Source organism: Diospyros lotus, chromosome 1 (genome assembly GCF_014633365.1).
Source record: "Diospyros lotus cultivar Yz01 chromosome 1, ASM1463336v1, whole genome shotgun sequence".
Classification (NCBI taxonomy): domain Eukaryota; kingdom Viridiplantae; phylum Streptophyta; class Magnoliopsida; order Ericales; family Ebenaceae; genus Diospyros; species Diospyros lotus.
The window spans coordinates 46879384-46899254 of record NC_068338.1 but is presented as its reverse complement, the minus strand read 5'-3'; the positions used below and the strand labels follow the sequence as shown (position 1 = coordinate 46899254).

The window sequence follows — 19871 nt, the reverse complement described above, 5'->3', positions numbered from 1 at the left end:
GGGAACTAAACTAACTAATCCACACTCACAAATAAGACACCAGGTGAACCAAGAATCAAAAATCAATAATTGCCCAAAACATTCTTCAACAAAAATTACAAAGCCATACATAAATACATACATTAAGCACCTCCCAATGCCTTGATTCTTTTACATTAGTCAATACAAGAAACTTAAAACCATGACTTCCAAACAGCCAAGATACTTGTCAAGATGATTCAGAAACAAATGGTAAAGTACTTTTTTTGTTTTTAATGAGTAAACGCACCTACAATGTCGCTTCTCATTCCTTAATGCAACCCACAAGGGTGGCCCACGCATTTTGGATGAGAAAGATAACTCAAACCACCAACAAATATGAAAAGAGCGTCCCCAACGGAAACAAGAGCTAATCTCGTCCAAGGCCGAAAGTTCAAACAACTTAAAAAGAGGGTTTCATCTTTCTTCCACCTTGCCCCCTTTATAAGCTTTTCCCCAACACATATGATACCCCCAGGATTCATTGCCTATTTGGGCACAGCAGGGCTAACAAATAAATATGCAGTCATTCCATGGAGAAAACATTGCCCTGCTCCAACTTCAAGGTTCTGATAGCAACACATCTCATTCTAGCATATTTTTGAAATTGCTCAAGCTGCAGTTAGCCAGAAATGGATCACTTACCACGGGTTTGTTGTTGTTGTTGCTCCAAACCTGCTTAAAAAATTAGAACAATTTGTGGTATTACAAGTGATGGGATATGATTGTGATACTAAATAAGATGTCCGGCATGATCTTGTCGCCATTTCCAAACAAGACAAATGCGCAGATATCAAAATCTCAAGTGACATTGGATGGTAAACCCCCCCCCCCAACAAATAAAAAAAAACACACGCACACACACAAAAGCAAGGTAGATTGGGCGTATGCTTCTTAACATGACATTTTTCATGCCATTACTCCATCCCAGCAACTCGTGCAGCATAAAAATGAAAAAAAAAAAAAAAAGAGTAAGTCACTCATCAGAGAGAAAAAAAAGAAATTAATATTGAAAGGGAAAAGATTGTAATAAAATGATCACTTATATAATGTCTAGATGTGTGAGAAAGAACGGAGTAAAAATAAATAAGAAAATATATTTTAGTGGTTTTAGCTGGAGAAGAGAGAGAAAATAGTGCTATATTGTGCAAGAAAAGACAGAGAAGATTGATATTTGATAAAGCATTGCTGAAGAGTGCAGCAGGTTACTTTATTTGCATCTATGTTTATTTATTCCTTCAACTTCAACTCTCTAGTTTTTATCAAATGCTGTGTCAGTTAACCTAATTTGTTTCTTGGTTCCACATTTGATTCAATCTTGATTCACAGGCATGAAAATAAAATAATACCGAAGTTTAAGCAAAACAGTGTTCAAAATTTGGATTGAATATGATTGCTGTTCTACAAATACGATCCTCTATCAAAATTGGAAAATGCTACTCCAAAAAGTTTTCTACAGGATGCAAACCAATTTTGCCAAGCAGATCAAAATGTCTAGTTTGAGATTCAAAACTATAAAGAGGGTGCAATATTATATGCTTGAATTTCTCCTCTAACATAATAGATGATATTTTTCCTAGATAATTAAATAGGAGTCGAACTCAAGTCTCTTTATTGGAGAAGGTGGCCCAAGCCACTCAGATTTCTCTCACAATTCTAGCAAAGAAATACAACGGTTTAACTTGGTTAAGGAATGGAAGCATACCAGTGTATCTCCTTGAGGAACCACATCCATTCACAGAAATAGGTGCAAGCCTCCTCTCTTGACTCAAAGATAGAAACTCCTGCATTCTGTCAGGCCAAACGGAGTTCAATCTCCTAGCAAAATCCTCCACCTCCCTACAGTTCATATATGCATGCATAAATGGATGCACAATTTAAGATAAAATAAGCTCCCTCAGAAAGGAAGAGAAAAATGTCCCCATAATACTAAGAATGAACTAAGAAAAGAAGATAAGACCAAGCAAGAAAAATGAAAAGAAGTTGGGTACTTCTAGATCTTTCTCTTTTCTTTCTTTTTCTTTTTTTTCAGAGTCAGAAAAGAATAAAAGAAAAGACATATAGAAATATAGTTCAACAACATATATTTCCATAAGCATTAAACCTGTCAAGTTCTTCCTTCATGGCAGGATCTAATTCATCATCAATATCACCATCATCTTCCTTCATGGCAGGATCTAATTCATCATCAATATCACCATCAAGTTCTTCCTTCATGGCAGGATCTAATTCATCATCAATATCACCATAATCAAAACCAAGCCTAGGTGAGAAGGTGACTGATGCTGAATCCTGCAATCTTGAAGTTCTATTTGGGATGGTCACGCTGCCAGCTGCATCGTCCTGTAGAGCAGAAGAGAGATATAAATTTATATTCTCAGGCATAGAACAAACTACTAGAGTCGTCCAGAGTGGATTAGAACTATGAATAACATTGAGAATAAAAAAAGCATGCATCTAAGTATTGAAAAAGAGAATAGCAATGACAACCTCTTTAGAGTTCCCATTTTCATTGTTTGAAGATGAATTTCCTGGTTGATCTTTTCTCCTCCTATTTTTCTTTTTGCTCTTAGTAGATCTAGCCCTTTTTGAATCTGTAAAGCAGAATAAAAGCCAATTATTTTGCAATGAAGGGTAGAGAGACAATTAATGGTTTCATTTTTAGAAGACCAACAACTCAAAGCTTCTATAAATTTCAACAATTAAATGATATATATAAGCAAAGAGGAACAATTCACCATGCAACACTAGAAATAACACTACCCTGCATAGGGTCAAGTCATGCTTAACCATCAATTAGAACCCAGATACAAATACTGCAATTAAGTAAATTGGTCTGTGGAGATCATTATAGCAGCCTTATCGAGTATGCCACAGAATTTAGACAAAAACTGCTAGTAACGAGATCTTTCAACTCCATCCAACAGGAACTATTGATGATTTCTATGAAACAGAAAACAGTAAAATTTCATAAGAATATATATAAAGTTCATCCACCAATAGCTCGCAAAAGTCAGAGCCATATGAAACACATGGATGGACATATCATCTCTCCTATTAGACTATTTGCAGTTCCTTTTTTATTCGCCAGGTCTGTACTTCCTGAAGGTACCTTCCACCACAGCATCTCAGCTACACATTTTCTCCCACCAATAATTCAGAGTTCACGGACAGCAATGCCCATTGCATAGACATTCTACATATAAGACAATGATGGCCCAGCAACACCAAAAGGGAGTACAAAGAATGCCATTCACCTTCATTTCCACCATTTATAAACAACAATAGATCATCCACTGAGCGCTCATCAATACGCTCTTCCTCAACTTCAACATTCTGAAACACAAGGAAAACACATTTTCAGTGATTGATACCTGGTTTTGTCCAGTTATTATGTGAGCGATTCAAATTTCTATGTACTACAGAATAATGATTGGCATTACAGACAATAAGGCAATGAGAGAAGCATGTGACCACCTCCAATCTCTTCCTCTCTCTTAATTCTTTCCTCTTCCTGGCATATAACCGATTCAAAAGCCTGATACGAGGATCATCAGTAATGTTTCTCAAGGGTTCCAACTTCTCCTCCTGCAAAAGCAAATCTACATGAGATAGTGGAAACAGAATAAAATATAGAAAGTCAGAAACAATGACTTTATTTGGCAGCAGTGACCTCTGTAAGATCATCGGGCAAATTAAATGTTTCACGTATTTCCTCTGGAGTTTTCCCTTCAATCATTCTGGCAAGTGCACGGCTTGTGAGGTCAACCAAAGGTCTCAACTGGAGACTGTCAGCAGCAGATGTCAACTCACATAACTTTTTGGTGTCTAATCGAACAAACTTCTCATCAAAAGTTTTCCGCTCCTACACGCAAAACCCAGTAAATCAAACAAAGTCAAAACCATTCAAATTAGTACCTCTATAACCTAAGCCATTCTACTAATATCCTAGCCCCCCTTCTTTTCAAGAAGTAAAGAGGGGAGAGGGATTAAAGCGATGGAAAATGATTAAAACTACCATCAAACTCCTTGACATAGTAGATGCACATTTTGTGGTTTCTCAAATGCAAATTAGCTCTGTATTCTTAACCAAACAACAATAACAACATATCCAGCCTTTATCCCACTATGTGGGGCTCTGTATTCTTAACCATGAACTAAAAAATATATAACAAATAATAACTTGCCAATATATAAGTTTAAAATGTACCAAACCTTATTAGAGCGACCTGCTACTTGATGGAACCGACAATAGTCAAGTATTAAACCCAAGATGGCAGGATTGACTCGTTGAGGAAGAGAAATAGCATAGTTTTTGGAAGATCCCATGCCCGTTTGAAGTACTTCTCGGCGTATCATGGGGCAAAACAAGGCAACCTCTTCCTCCACTTGTTGGATAGAACCATCAGCAGTTTGGACCCAAATATAAGACTTCATCTTGACACCAAAAACCACAGGCCAAACAAAACAGAAAGATAAAAACATGCATTAAGATCACATTGACTGCAACATAATATATTAATGATCTAACATGGAGCCTTTCAACATACGTCTTGAATCCCAATGCCCAAAAGTTACAGGATCAACTCATTTTGCTTTAAGCATTAATAGAGGTTTATAAATACACAACATGGTATCATATGGAAAACCACCAAACCATAAATGAAATGTCTGATGTAGAAATATAAATCCTCCCTTTTGGTAATAAACATAACAGCGCATAATTAATTAGATACTTGCAACTTTTCAGCATTAACCAAATCATAACATCATGTTGTCTATAAGAAAAGAAAGGGAAAAGAGGGAGTCTAGAATAATTGTCTAACATACCTCCGGTTTAACAACTGCCATGGAACCTTCCGACATCACACTAAAAGATCTGTCCGTTTTGAGTTCCCTGGAAAGAAATACCTTACACCTTCAACTTCAAGATATACTTTGTGAAGCAAGTCCAGACACTTCACTGAAGCATTCCAAATTGCCACATCCTCAATCCAGAGGAAAAAGTACAAACACCTATTTAGAAAGAGCCCACCCAAAGTATTAATTGTCAATCCTGTTATCCATAGCAGTGGTGGCAATATTGAGGGGAGGCTGGAGAAGAAAAAAGGAATGAGTCAAAGAAGTTCATGAGATACTATGCCTTCAAGTGCAAAAAAGAATTTTAGATCTTGTGGAATAAGTTGTTCTTTGTTTTTTTGGCTAAGTTGAGTGGAATAAGTTATATCAAACAGAAATATAGATACAACAACAGTAACAAACCTTAATCTCACCAGGTGATGTCAGCAACAAAAATTTTAGCCCCTCAAATATCTCTATCTATGACCAGATCTTTACTAAGGTCATTATATCCCTTGTCATGCCTAAGAGTTTCTCACCAAGTTTTCTTTAATCATCCCCACCTCTTTTTAACACAAATGATGTAGTATCAATAGAAGAATCAGCAAGACAAGTACAAAATTTGGTCTACAACAATGCAAGATCGAATCTGGAACAATAATATGAAACCTAGGAACCTCAAACACTGAATTAGAATAAAACAGCTGCCTACAAAATGTCTTAAAAGGCTAATTATACCATGGTTACAGTGCTAATAAATCCTAGCCACTGATCAGAAATGAATCCTTCTAATCTTTGCCATTCATCTATATTAAAAAAACATGTTAGTCACATGACTACTTATTAAACCTAATGATATAAAATACTAACTAAAACCTAATAACACAATACTAACCACAAGCTAAACAAATAAAAAATAAAAACACAAATATATCAAAGAATATGCTTCGGTGTCAACAAATTTATTCATTTCCATCTATCCTCCTCACAAGTGCATCTATTGGTTTTCTTTTCACATTTCATGCCTAAAAGTTCCTCACCAAGCTTTCTTTAATCCTACCCTACCTCTTTTAACACAAATTTCTTCATTTCCATCTATTCTCCTAACAAGCGCTCTATTGGTTTTCACATGCTCAACAATCTTAATGCATCTTATTAATCTCAATTTTTATTATGTATTTTCTTATAAAATTGCATATTCATTGTAACATCTCTCGACTCAAATAACCTCATATTTTTCACATGTTAGTACTTGATTGTCCAACATTTTGTGGCATAAATATATAATAGGCCTTATGGCCATTCAATAAAACAATCATTATTAATGGTTCAAGGCATATATTTAACTAAAAAACAAAGACATACATGGTAAGCATATTCTTGACTCAAAATTACATTACATAAAGGTATTCACAATAGTGCAAATGGAGCATACCATGCAGAAAAGCATGATCTCATAATAAATACAACCTATAGGAGGGGCAAATTGAACATTTTTCAAGTGCACAAACCAACAAAAACACCAAGCCTTAGTTCTATGGAATGGGGCCACCTATATGAATTCTAATTTGTGAATTATCTTTATCCATGACCATATCCTCTGTAAGATCATTAGTCCCATGACCCAACATAATATATTTGGAAGATGGCAAGTATATCATTTTTTGCATTCATGGCTAATCTCACAAATCAAAAAGCCACTTTCTCTTCATGCATGCCTTTCAAGTGCACAAATTAGGATAACAAAGCCTAATATGGACAAACAAACACAACAGGAATGTAGCCTCTAACATGTACCAATCAAGAACTCAATCAAGTAATAATATGTAACCCCCACAAAGTCCACCGTAAGAGTTTGGACACCAATCTAAGAATACAATGTTGAACCAAATGAACAAGGCAATTGAAACTAGTTTGATTGGCAGTCAAATCAATACTGTTCAAAGCACCAAGAAGACAATCCTATAAAGAAGATCCTGTAAACCTATACAAGTTTGGGATGCATGTAAACCTAAGTTATTCATTTAGGTTGTCGATTTCTATTGAATCATTTCCTTTTATGTTCTAGCATAAACTAGAACTATATAAATGTGTGCCTGTGTATCAAATGAATAGAATGTGTTAAAAAGGAAAATAAAGATTTCTAAAAACTAATTTGATTTCATGCCCAATAAGTCAATAATGGAAGCTATACTTGCAAAAATCTAAAAAAAGGTTGGGGGGTAAACGGAATTATTTATATATGATGTTTATAGGCATGGGAAAAAACCTACAACAAAATCTTTAAAGGAATCTTATGAAAAATTTTAGAAAAGAATGGAGTACGAGTTGTTTATTAAAGACATACCCTATGTAATGTAATTAATCATTGGACAGCAATTTGTGTTAGGATTTATGGAGAAGAATTTGAAACTTTTTCAATTATAAGTGGATTACATCAACAATCTAAACTAAGCTTTTAACTCTTTAGTCTAGTTATAAACAAAGATGTGACTGAGTGTATGTTATTTGCAAATGACATTGTCACGGAGGATGCGACTAAAAAATGCACAATACTATGCCTGGAGGAATGAATGCTACGCTGGTGTTATGAAGAGACACCTAAGAATTTAAAGACCTCAAGTTGGGAAAGTAGAAAGCTGAATATATGAAATGTAAGTTTAGTGAAAATAGACCTATAAATGATGTTATGGTGAGACTGGAAGTTGAAGTCATTCCAATAAACTATTAATTTAGATATCTTCAGTCAATTGATTAAAAAACGGAGAATTGAGAACGTTACTCATAGAATTAAGAAAAGATGATTAAAGTAGAGAAGGGCTTCCATATTTTATGAAATTGTAAAGTCTCTTTAAAGTTAAAATAGAACTTTTATAATAATAATAATAACACAACAAACTGTCACGACCCTAGACTATGGGAGGGGTAATTGTGTAAATTGAGGGTTGCTGTCGTTGTAGATTGGTTAGAAGCAGTTAGGGTTGTCTCGATTGTTGTAAAGCAGTTAGAAGCAATGGCTGTTACAAGGCTGTTGGGGCTTTCAGTTACTGCAACTGAAGAGTAGTTGAGGATCCCTATAAAAGGGTAGTTGTAAGAGGAAGGAATGAGGCAATTCAAGATTCAATCTTTCCCTCTTTCCGACTCTTTCATTTCTCTCTCGATTTTCTTCTCAAGGATCTGACACAAACTTCCAAAAGATGAGAGATATAAATCTCATTTACAGACCAATTCATCTAATTTCAAATACATTCATAAGTGATAATGTCTTATACCAGAATATAACAAAACATTATCTCTCAAATCTAAATAATCACGTGGGCCATTTATGGCTTCGATTTCTGAATACATATTCTGATATAATAGAATTAAGGGTGTGCGAGACACACATCCCAAGCAAATGCCATACCAAAAACACAAAAGAAGGTTAACAGGTAATACACGGAATACTTCTTCTTACAAGTTCCCTGCCTTAGGACCAGCACAAAATCATCATGAAATAAAAATCTCACTCCAGAATTATGGCGGAGGTAACTTCACTAAACTAAACTTTCTCCCTCTCTGACCATAGAAAACCCAACTACAGAATTATGGTGAAACTAACAACACTTTTAACAATATCCCTATTCGTAAAAACAGAAATTCAAAAATGACCCGGGGTGAGCGACTATTACATGCTAACCCGACCACCAAAGACTAGTGTTCTCAGCAGAACCAAAACCAATGCCTCAAACCTCAAGAAAGAACAATGATGCGATAGCAGGAGACGGCGATGTGCATTGCGTACACATATCAAACTCGATAAACAAAGTTTCTTTGGCAAATAAAAACACTTGTGGGATTGCATTTAGCAACAAAATTCGAAATCGAACTTCATTTCAACGAATTATCTGACGAAATGAGATCTTTGCATACCTGAAAGATAAAGAAAGGACGATTGGTTCGAAAATTGGGGTGATAAATCAAAAGAGTGACGATGCAAGGCTAGGGTTTGGATGGAAATGCCTCTCTCTCTCTGTCTTCTTCACTTCGATTTGGGTTTGCTGCTGCTAATTCTTTGCACGTGACTTCATACGAACTTTACCAACTCGCACGTGTCGGCGGCAGTGTAAGGTTTCGCCGAGCTTGCTCTCTCCGATTTGGGCTTTCGCCGGTCTCCTCAGAGCCCAATGTGTAAGAGCCAGTTTTTTTTTTTTTTTTCAAAAAATTGCCCATCTAATTTCTGATTTTTTTTTTCAATTTTGATGAATTCAATTTTTTATTTTCTTTTCAAAATTTGATATCAAAATCACTGAACAGAATATATTGTGAAATGAATTAAATTAATTTAAAATTTATAATCTAAAATCTATTGTTATAAATTTTATTATCAGAGTTTATTAGAGTTTTGATAAACTTCCAATAATAGTGGATTCTAACTAATTCAACGGAAGATTTGTTGTCGGTCGAAAGCGTCACGATGATGGATATTTTTATTATTAATATTTTATTAGAAAAGAAAAGGAGATAAGAAAAAAGATATTTTGAGAATTTTAAAAAAATTAACTTTAATTAATTAACAATAACTAGGTTTGAATTGCATAGAATATTTGTTTTATTTTAAAAAAACGTAAGGGTATGTGAAATTTAGGCAATTTTAAGGGATAATTTATGAAATTTATCTTATTTAAAATTTAAATATATTTAGAAATACATTTCCTAAATTATATAGATCTAAAAGAACATTTATTATAATAAATATGTTTTTGAAAAAATTGTTTTAATATGCAAAAACATAAGTATAAGTATATTACATTTATATAAATATATCTCCTAGAACATAAAACTTATAAAATATATTTTAATATGTATTTATATATCTGAATGAATAAAGTACAAAATATATTTGTATATTTTAATAGGGAATATATATATTTAATTTCTTCAAAATAATTTGTTATATCAAATATATAAAATTAAAGTCCAATTACTTACAAAATATATTTTTAATTTATTTTTCATTTCTGTACCAACATATATCTAAAATAAATTTAAAAAAAAAATCCAAGGTAAAATGAATTAAAAAATTAAAAGATGTTTTTTAGGATATACATTTTAATTAGATTTTCAATTTAAATGTAACACAAAATTATGTCCATTAATTTTACCTTATAAGTTGTAACGTAACGAGGACATTCAAACGGCCATTTTAGTCCATTTTAGAAGATGAAGTTGCTTTGCTTCATCAATATCAATGAAGTTGCTTTGCTTCATCAATTATCATCATCGTCTTCCATCTCTTCTTCCGTGGCGCTCGGATAAAAACATTCTGGACGCGTCTTTTATCTGTCGAACGAACGCTTACCGTGCACTCAAATTTTCTTCGTTGAAGTGACGTGATTGATGTGTGTGTATTACAGCATTTTCTCGATGCACATCATTATTCATCTTTGGAAATTTTCCCGAGCAAATAATTAATTGGGCGATGAGATGGGTGGCTAGCGGAACCTCGCCACCAATTGGAAGGGTGGTAGTTGAACATGTGGGTATGGCTGCTGATTACCATCGCTAAACCTAGCTAAAAGTTACCCGTGATAAGAAGGCGAAAGTTTTCACGTTATTAGAGAGAGAGAGAGAGAGAGAGAGAGAGAGGATGTGCCTTTGGCGGAGGAAAGGCCCATCTGGGTTTTCTTATTATTCCACAGCTGAGGAAGTCACTGAAGGAATTGATGGCTCTGGTCTTACTGCTATTGTAACAGGTGAATCTTCTTCTATCAATACGCCATCACAGAATTCTGATGAATGGTATGTGTGAAAATGCTTAACCCATTTGTTTTCAATACTGAAAACCATTATTTTATTGATGAATTAATTCTAAACGTGAAAATTATGTATAAGTAATTCTATAGTTTTTATTGTTTAAATGTGGCTATTTATGTTTGTATGGCACTGACTTGTTGCTCCATGCTTCTATAGAAGTTGGGTTTTCTCTACTCTTGATTTAAGTTTTGCTATATTCCTGATCATACTCCTGCTAACTTATTACTTGTTATTGTTCTCTCCCGCGTGTATGCTCAGATTATTGGTTTCGTTTATTTCTGCAGAACGTAGCAAATAATTGGCCAACCGCCGGTTTTCTTGTTTCCTTCATAGTGCTTGTATATATTTCGGAAAAACATATTCATTATTTAATTATAGTGCTCTGGGATGAGATTTTAATTTTGATCATTTTCTATTTTTTGCTTTCAACGTTGCTAGCATCCTCTTTCTGCAATTTTGATCATTTTATTTTCTTTTCTAAATAATTTTGATGAGTTTTTGCGCATCATTGCATTGCCCCAAAGGTTTTTAAATACCCAAGATCCTATTATACAGGGCAGATATTTGTTCGTGTGTGCCAACAATTACACTGATTACAAACTGTATGGGAAGCCATGTCAGTAATAGCCTTTCTTGGTAAATTTTCCCCCTTTTTTTGTTTATGCTTGCTGCAAATTCATGCAGGATCATCAAGTGGTATTGGTGCAGAAACAGCGCGTGTCCTTGCACTTCGCGGAGTTCATGTTGTAATGTGTGTCAGGAATATGGCTGCAGGCAGAGATGTTAAAGAAGCTATAATGAAGAAAATTCCCACTGCTAAAATTGATCTAATGGAGTTGGATCTCAGCTCAATGGCATCTGTTAGAAAATTTGTATCAGACTTCATTTCCTCAGGCCTCCCGCTGAACATTCTGATGTAAGATTAAAAAGATGGGAACACATTATCACTTTGCTTTAATGGGTTGGGTGGCTTTGTAATTTAAGTTCTATATTGTTGTTATATGTTGCCTGTGTCTTTAGCTAGCTAAACTTTGAGGGATTAATCTTGCCTTCTTTTGTTACAAGTAACAATGCAGGAATAGGAACTGGTTTCATGCTTTCTGAAGACAACATAGAAATACATTTTGCCACAAACCATTTAGGTACGGTGCAAATTCTACTCACTGTGAAAAAAATATACATTTTCTTTTTCTCGTAACTCATCACAAATAAAAAGTTTTCTTTAAGGTAAGTTCAAACTGCAGGAATAATTGTTTGATGTGTTTGTTTCCTAGATGTTGGACTTAAGTTCCCCACCACTTGTGCATAATGTCTTAATTTGTCGATTAGATCCCAGTCATCTGAATTTGGTACTGCATCATGTTATTGTTGTTCATAAATTTTGGGTTATAAGACCTTAAAGGCAGTAAAGAGAATTCATGTTCTAAGAATTTATAATTCCATTGCAGGACATTTTCTTTTGACAAATCTTTTGTTGAATACCATGAAGAAAACATCATGTGAGACCAAGAGAGAAGGAAGGATTATAAATGTTTCATCATATGGTCACCAATTTACATACCTTGGAGGAATTAGATTTGATAAAATCAATAATCAAGAAGGGTATGGTTCTTTTTTGCTTTTGTTCCTAGTTAAATTGACTTTTTTTTTTTTATTTTGGAGAAATTGCATTCAAAATAGTCAAGTCATGTTTCTACTTGTTCTTTTAGGTACTCCGGTGTACGTGCATATGGTCAATCCAAGCTTGCTAATATCTTGCATGCCAACGAGCTTTCAAGACGTCTTAAGGTATCTATTATTTTCATTACTTTTAATGAAATATGCTGTCTTCTCATGGTTTAAGAAATGATGGAAGGTTTTCTCCTCAATAACTGTATTTTTATTTTGGTTAACTTTTTCACTTAATTGCACTATAGAGATTTCCCAGAATTCTTTCACCATATCAGATGCTTCTGTGTTGACATGCTCTTTGATTTCATGCCTGCCGTGAATGCTAAGCTAGATCTGAAGCATCTTGGTTTCCTCTTTGAACAGGAAGAAGGCGTAGAAATAACTGCAAATTCACTCCATCCTGGAACGGTTGTCACAAACATTTACCGTAGTAATCGCCTTGTCACTGGTATTTTCTAGACTTTTGACCTGATGTTTCAATTTATTTTGTTTACAAAATTAGTCAGACTGTTCAGAATCAATATTTATATGATCTGTAGGAGTCACGCTAACAATCACTCCTACCAAATTCTGCCATGTCAACGAAAATTTTCTTTTTTACTTTTAGTTTTATGGTACTACTCTCTTTGCTAGGATGATTGGCAGTTTAATTTTATCCTTTTTGTCTTACCGTTTCTCCTAGTCGTGCTTGTGATGATGTGCTTTTTTTCCCCCTATATCCCTAAATTCAGAGCTGAAGTTTCTAGCTTTATGGTAATCTGAACTCGTTAAGTCCTCTTTTCAAGGAGGAATTCTCTAATTTGTTGCCGGAAGTAGCCAAAGACTTCTGACCTTATGCCACTATTCTGTGCTTGTTGGTGCAGGTCTCGTTAATGTGCTTGGTAAATGTATGCTTAAAACTGTTGAACAGGTAGCTGCTTTATCATGTCTTCAAAATATACTTTGGTTGTGCAGAACTGGAGTGAATTGGCTTTCTTCGGCTAACATATTGGACTGCTTAAATTTTTTAAGAAATTCATTCATGAAAGTTTGGGTCATCATGTCAAGGATTCAAATTCTTGGTTTGAAGTTTTAAACACAATTTGTCTTTGTAACAAAAATGAAGAGAGGTGTTTTGGAGATACCTCCTACTGGTCCATGATTGTCTTACAAGAGGAATAATGATAACTTAAAAAGATCAATCAACTTAATCCCATTGATCACAAGCCCATTTTTCTGAATTTGGATTCTTCTATTTCATAAAACCTGCTGCAGGGGGCGGCAACGACATGCTATGTGGCATTGCATCCGCAAGTCAAAGGGATAAGCGGCGAATATTTTGTCGACAGCAACTTGGGAAAAGCAAGTGCACTGGCCACAGATGTGGAGTTGGCTAGGAAGCTTTGGGATTTCAGTATGAATTTGGTTAGGTGCTCCTAATTTGGATATGCTTCTGTCCTCAAGAACAGTAAAGAATACAGATTCTGGGTGTATATCCCATGATCATATATGATCTATTGTCATTGAATTATTTGGATATTTCATGTCCATATATGCTATATATAACAACTTGTTTGAGCTATGTTTGGCAGCTTATGGATGGAGACTTGTCTAACCGCAAGGTTTGCGCAGAACATGTAGTTACTAAACAATAGAAAGGAGAAGAAAAGGCTTGGCTTTGAAATCTTAGCTCTGTTTATGAGACAAGATGCAAGCTTGCTTTGTTGGCTGTGATTACACTTGTTACTTGTCTCCTAGCATAATTAATCATGACCAAGCTAGATGGATTTCACATTTGTGGGCATTTTTATGATAAGAGTACTTCTGATTTTCCTTAATTAATTCAAGATTTTATGGGCGCTTTTTTTTAATATTTTATTTTGTGCTTTTCACAATGCTGTTTATAAATTTCATGAGTGCCAGACAGAGATCACTTAAGCTGAAGTGCCCATGTAGGCTTTCATAGAAAATAAGAAAAACCAAGAACATTGATTCAATGCAACTGTAAGTACGGGCTTGGATCAACGGTACGAGAGCGACGCTCTGCTTGGGTATGCGAGGCTAATTTTTTTTTTAACAAATATATGACTTTATAAATAAAATATGTAAATAAAAATATACTTACATTCATAACTTGTAATCATCTAATTAGTAAATTTATAGGAATGTGCAAAACACCCGAGGTGTATGATTGACTTTCAATATTTAGAGGTCAATGTCATAACATTTTCTTCATTCAATTTCATAATATCTTTATCATATAATGACTCTTATCTACTCTATTTTTTGCAGAGAGTATTGTGCATCATCTCATTTTTTGAGTGAACTTTTGCCAACTTTTTTTTTTTTGGAGCACTTGGGGTGTCAATGTTTCCAAACTATTATTTGATCTCTTATGCAATCACACGACGCACCATCGCATATTTGTCAAATCCTCAACCTAAGATATTTTGGTGTGCACCTCTATGCTACTAGTGAGCGCCACTAAAAACACATTGTCTTTGGGCTACTACATGTTCTATGCAATGCCTAATTTATCTATGAAACGCTTGTTTTTTCTTAATAGACAAACACAAAATTATAAATAAGGAATTTAGATAAAGTCGCACTTGCATTCATATTTGATTGATCAATAAAAATCTAAAAAAACACGTGTGATTTTTTGTAAATCTTCAACAATATTAAGTGATAAAATGGCAATTATAATAAAACCACTAGAAGTATTTAAATTTCATTCTAAACTTTTCTTTTTTCATTTTTGAGTGTTTTTCAAAATGAAAACCATCCTTCTTATCTCTCTTTTTTTCAATTTTGGTAAAAAAAAAATAATTTTGAAAAGCTATCTTTTTTGCAAGTTTAAAATTGTGAAATTTTATGAAAATTTTCCAATTAGATAAGGTTTAACAAATTGAGAATAGTAATGATCAAACTATTCTTTATAATTAAAAAATAAAAAATTAGAGTTAAGAAAATAATCTTTTTTTCAAAAGACAAAAAACTAGGTATAAACCCGTTTTCTCAATTCCAATCCAGTAAAAAATCTCAAAAGGCACTTTTTTTTTAGCAAACATTTTGTCAATCGTCCATGCAAAAATTTCCACTTTGAGGGCCCAATGCAAACTTTTACGTGGTCCCTTTATGGGTGCATGGCAACATGGAGTCCACTAGAAGTTTCCATGGCTCAGATTTCGTTTACACTACCTCATCAAAAAGATCTAGTCAAACTACTTGGAAAAGTAGTAGCCTTTTTTTTCATCACTTTTAAACATCAAATACCATATATGTATTGTCAAGCTCTTCAGATTCACAGTGCCCTGTGAGTGCATAGTGGAAGAAGCAAAATGTGGTGGTTTGGCAGAAAAGGCCCATCTGGGTTCTCTTATTTTTCTACTGCTGAAGAAGTCACCCATGGAATCGATGGCTCTGGTCTCACTGCCATTGTTACAGGTTCCAAGCCTAAAACCCATATTTCTACGCTTCTTTTACCTTTTCAATTCTGTGTTTTCTTTCTTGTTCTTCTTTGTGTGTTTCTGGAAGGCAAGAGTCGATGTCTGAAATTCCCAATTTTGGTTTACCTAACCCAGTTGGATAAGTTAGTATCAAAATCCTCCTTTCCATTTTCGTGGCGATAGGTGTTAATTTTATGCATTTGTGATGATTTGGCAGGTTCTACAAGTTCAAAAATTACTAGTTAATTAAACTTGTGAGTTGTGACTCAATTAATCTATCGCAGACTACACGACAAGGTTTCTTAATTTGCTGATGGTTCTTTTTAATTCAGGAAAAAATCATTCTAGTGGTTAATGGATATTGCAGTTTGAAGCCTGTATCTATTTGGGATCGGGACGGGGTTTTGGAATTCTTACCTGTCAAATCGCATCTTCCTATGTGATTCTTTTTTTATTGTAACTAACTTCAGTCCTTATCCAAAAGTGTTAGTTGAAGATGACTTATAAATTCATGGAATCAAATAACATACTCAAGAACTCTTCATTGGATTACCGAAGGGATTAGGTTGTGATACATCCGAAGTGTCGAAAGCTTTATCAACATCTTTTGCTTCGTAAGTGAAGGCAATTGAGAACACATTTTAGAAACAAGTGCTGATGTTTACCCCAATTCCAGGAGCATCAAGTGGCATTGGTGCTGAAACAGCCCGTGTTCTTGCACTGCGTGGCGTCAACGTCGTAATGGGTGTCAGGAATATGGCTGCAGGCAAACAAGTTAAAGAAGCTATAGCAAGGGAAATTCCTGCTGCTAAGATCGATGCCATGGAGTTGGATCTCAGCTCAATGGCATCAGTGAGAAAATTTGCAGCAGACTTCACTTCCTCACGGCGTCCATTGAATCTTTTAATGTAAGAGAATGATATATAGGCGGGTAGAACACATTGCCCGGTACTTTGAATCATGCATATATCTTATTTGCCTTGTTCTTGCTTTCTGTGGGTTTACTCATGGGTAAAACCCTTCTTTCTCTGTTGTAAGTAACAATGCAGGAATAATGGCCACTCCCTTTACGCTGTCCAAGGACAACATTGAGCTCCAATTTGCCACAAACCACATAGGTACACTTGTAATGCTACGTCTACATTGTTGGGAGAGAAAACAAGAACAAATTTGTTAGCAGCAATAGCTTATACAAAAATCATAATAAAACAAAGTAAAGAACAATGAGAGAAGTTCTGAAATACTAGAATCCTGTGATGGTGTGTGACATCTTCTCTAATCAGAAAGCCAGAAAAGGAATCCTGTAATGCCTATCAAGATGGATTTACTTCACACATAACCTCCTCTAAGCTGTCTTGAAAGTTAAAGCCAAGTTCACAAATTATCCATGCCTGGATAAAGCATTGTGTTATTATTGTCCAGATGCTTTCGTTCTGGACTATCAGACCTTTTAAGTTTGTTCCCAATCCACAAAATTCTTATTGTTGCTGCCTCTGCAGTTGTTTATTAACCCTGTTGCAGGTCATTTTCTGCTGACAAATCTGTTGTTGGACACAATGAAGAAAACATCACAAAAAGCCAAAAGAGAGGGAAGAATTGTAAATGTTTCATCAGAGGCTCACCGGTCCCCAATCTCATATCGTGGAGGAATTCGTTTTGATAGAGTAAATGATCTGGCAGGGTATGTATTTTTCCTTTGCTTTGTGATGAATTGAACTTCTCTCTTGAAATAGTAGACACGAGCAAACTAATATCAACTATTTTTCTACAAATTTCAAATTCGAACTCCTTACGCTTTTGTCAATTTCAACCCTCTTGTCCAAATCTGTAATTTCACTAGGTATATGTTATACATACTTGAGAGGAAAAAAAAAATGGTTGATAATATGAAGTTCTGTTTCTTCTTGAGTTTGTACAGGTACAGCGGACTAGCTGCCTATGGCCAATCAAAGTTAGCTAATATATTGCATGCTAATGAGCTCACCAGACGTTTAAAGGTACCCACTCTTTTGATGAATCTGAATGAAACAGACAATGTGGTCATCAAATGTTCTCATGATTAAAGAACAAGTTATTTTTCTGGAATTCTATGAGAACTTTAGATTAGCTTCTTCTTCAATTTACCCCGAGAATGATCCTATGATTTCTCCGGCTCCAAGCGAACTCAAGAGCTTGCAATGCAATGCAATGCGGAACAGTAGGTCCAAAAACTAGTTCGCTGTGATTTCTTGAAGAATCCTACTTTCTTGCATTTTCTTGTATAGAATTCTAATTGGTGTTCTCTGGCGTTTAAGTAGTTTCCTGCACGCATCCATCCAGTGGCTAGGAATTATTGATTTTGGGAATGTCATAATTAATTCAAATTATCTCATTTATCTTGATCACATTCCTAAATGATGGGAGTTTGTGTTTATCGATACCAAATAAGCAGTGAAGTATTCAGGTGCCTTCTTTGAACAGGAAGATGGGGCAGAAATAACTGCAAATTCACTTCATCCCGGCATTGTCGCCACCAATCTCTTCCGTACTCAAGGCTTTGCCAATGGTATTTCTGCACTGTCTGATGTTATCTGTTTACTAGAACTAAAGGTTGTCTTGTTTGGTATCATCACCTGAGACAACTCACTGAATCATTTTTTGTAGAGACAGATGGATGCTTCATCATCATGGTCTCTACAAATTTCTTAGAACTGTTCACTCATTTATTTGTTCGACTCTATTGTTAATTGCTGCTGCTTTTGCCAGCGCCATGCACCTTTTTCATTAATTTTGTCTTCTATATTTCATAACTTGCATATGCAAAACCCGTAAGTCCTCTGCCCATGTGGAAATCATCTAATTACATTTCTTCTCTGAAAGTCAGGATTTAGCTTTTGTCTGTTTGATGTAGGCTTTGTTAACAAGCTCGGCAAATTTGTCATCAAGAATGTTCAGCAGGTAAGTCTGAATTGTTTGCAGAGTCAAATTTCCCCCCTCGAACTTCTCAGTACTTCTTTTTCTTTCTTTCCTCATTATTATTATTTCTGAGAAAGTTTAATTGGAGAAGGAAAAGTGGGTAAAAATTTAATAAGAAAATTTGACGGCTCCTTCCGGTGTCAATCTTGACCATGTCTGAATGATAATTATCTTGTGGTGAGCACCCCCTTTTCTTTTAAAACAAGAATAGGCAATAGAACTCCTTGTTTATCCAAGCATGCTAGGACATTGTTCTCAACTTAATGTCTGTCTTTTTCTCTTCTTTTTTTTTTTTCTTTTCTTTTCATTTGCTGAAATCTGAGTATAGAACAGTGACGAGCGAGCATGTGACCGACCCTGCATGGTGTGATAAAGGATTGATATATTATTTTTTATAAAATCTGGTTGTAGGGGGCCTCGACGACATGCTATGTGGCATTGCATCCTCAAGTGAAGGGAATAAGTGGGGAATATTTTGTGAACAGCAACTTGGGCAAAGCAAGTGAACAAGCTAACAATCTTGAGCTGGCAAAGAAGCTCTGGGATTTCAGCATGAATTTGATAAAAATCCACACTATCACAGTGAAATGAGCGTAGAAATTTACAAATTTCCTCTGTTGGATTATCTCCCATCACTTTTGGGTGTAAAAGAGGAATACAAATTTACAACACCTGCTTCTTGTTTGGGGGAAAGAGGAATCATGTTAGAGACTTGAGAAAATGCTTCTCGATTTGATGTCCAGAGCCAAGGTGGTTAGCTGCTCGTTTTGCTGTCACGAAAATCACTTCTATATAAAATAGTATTTTTATTATTAATGGAAAAAAGATTGTGTAAGAATTATTTTTGTGAAAAAACAATTTACTCTTCAATGATGGAACAAATTATCAGAGAAACACTTCGTGTTGTCATGTGTTTGACCAGTGATTAAAAAAAGGATTTAAACAATACAATTATCAAGATATAATATTGACAAAAATATTTATATAATTAACACTACCTACTAAGAGTAATATATGTAAATATGAATATTGATTGAAAGTAATTTTGTCTAAAATAATTTTATTTTTGCTTCACAAAAAAATTTTGAATCCCTAATTCTGCTTCATTGTAAATGAAAGGGACACTGGCAGAAGTGCTTTTTTTCTAAAAAAGAAAAACCACTT

General features: G+C 34.7%; 3 protein-coding genes across 8 annotated transcripts; 2 read left to right on the top strand and 1 right to left on the bottom strand.

Moving 5' to 3' along the window:
* Positions 1 to 44: 44 nt before the first annotated feature.
* LOC127809455 (SKP1-like protein 21) lies at positions 45 to 8939 on the bottom strand. 5 transcript variants are annotated; one of them, XM_052348282.1, is made up of 10 exons: positions 8770 to 8939; positions 4849 to 5112; positions 4234 to 4455; positions 3692 to 3883; positions 3496 to 3606; positions 3276 to 3354; positions 2509 to 2612; positions 2123 to 2361; positions 1724 to 1857; positions 45 to 962 (listed from the first exon to the last, which is right to left on the bottom strand). In XM_052348282.1, the coding sequence occupies exons 2-10, from the start codon at positions 4882 to 4884 to the stop codon at positions 928 to 930; spliced, it is 1152 nt and encodes a 383-aa protein (XP_052204242.1). In that variant the 5' UTR covers positions 4885 to 5112; positions 8770 to 8939; the 3' UTR covers positions 45 to 927. The 5 variants fall into 5 exon arrangements, with proteins under 5 accessions (XP_052204242.1, XP_052204251.1, XP_052204233.1 ...); XM_052348291.1 differs by having other exon boundaries at positions 45 to 952; XM_052348273.1 differs by having other exon boundaries at positions 45 to 693.
* A 1118-nt stretch (positions 8940 to 10057) lies between these two features.
* Positions 10058 to 13885, top strand: LOC127809949 (short-chain dehydrogenase TIC 32, chloroplastic-like). 2 transcript variants are annotated; one of them, XM_052349147.1, is made up of 8 exons: positions 10059 to 10592; positions 11338 to 11569; positions 11719 to 11795; positions 12102 to 12255; positions 12363 to 12441; positions 12688 to 12772; positions 13188 to 13234; positions 13579 to 13885. In XM_052349147.1, the coding sequence occupies exons 1-8, from the start codon at positions 10487 to 10489 to the stop codon at positions 13741 to 13743; spliced, it is 945 nt and encodes a 314-aa protein (XP_052205107.1). In that variant the 5' UTR covers positions 10059 to 10486; the 3' UTR covers positions 13744 to 13885. The 2 variants fall into 2 exon arrangements, with proteins under 2 accessions (XP_052205115.1, XP_052205107.1); XM_052349155.1 differs by lacking the exon at positions 13188 to 13234 and having other exon boundaries at positions 10058 to 10592.
* A 1669-nt stretch (positions 13886 to 15554) lies between these two features.
* On the top strand, positions 15555 to 19603 carry LOC127796844 (short-chain dehydrogenase TIC 32, chloroplastic-like). Its single transcript, XM_052329252.1, has 8 exons — positions 15555 to 15750; positions 16429 to 16660; positions 16791 to 16870; positions 17274 to 17433; positions 17671 to 17749; positions 18213 to 18297; positions 18643 to 18689; positions 19119 to 19603. Exons 1-8 carry the CDS (start codon positions 15645 to 15647, stop codon positions 19296 to 19298), a joined length of 969 nt encoding a protein of 322 aa, XP_052185212.1. The 5' UTR covers positions 15555 to 15644; the 3' UTR covers positions 19299 to 19603.
* The last annotated feature ends 268 nt before the right edge of the window (positions 19604 to 19871 follow it).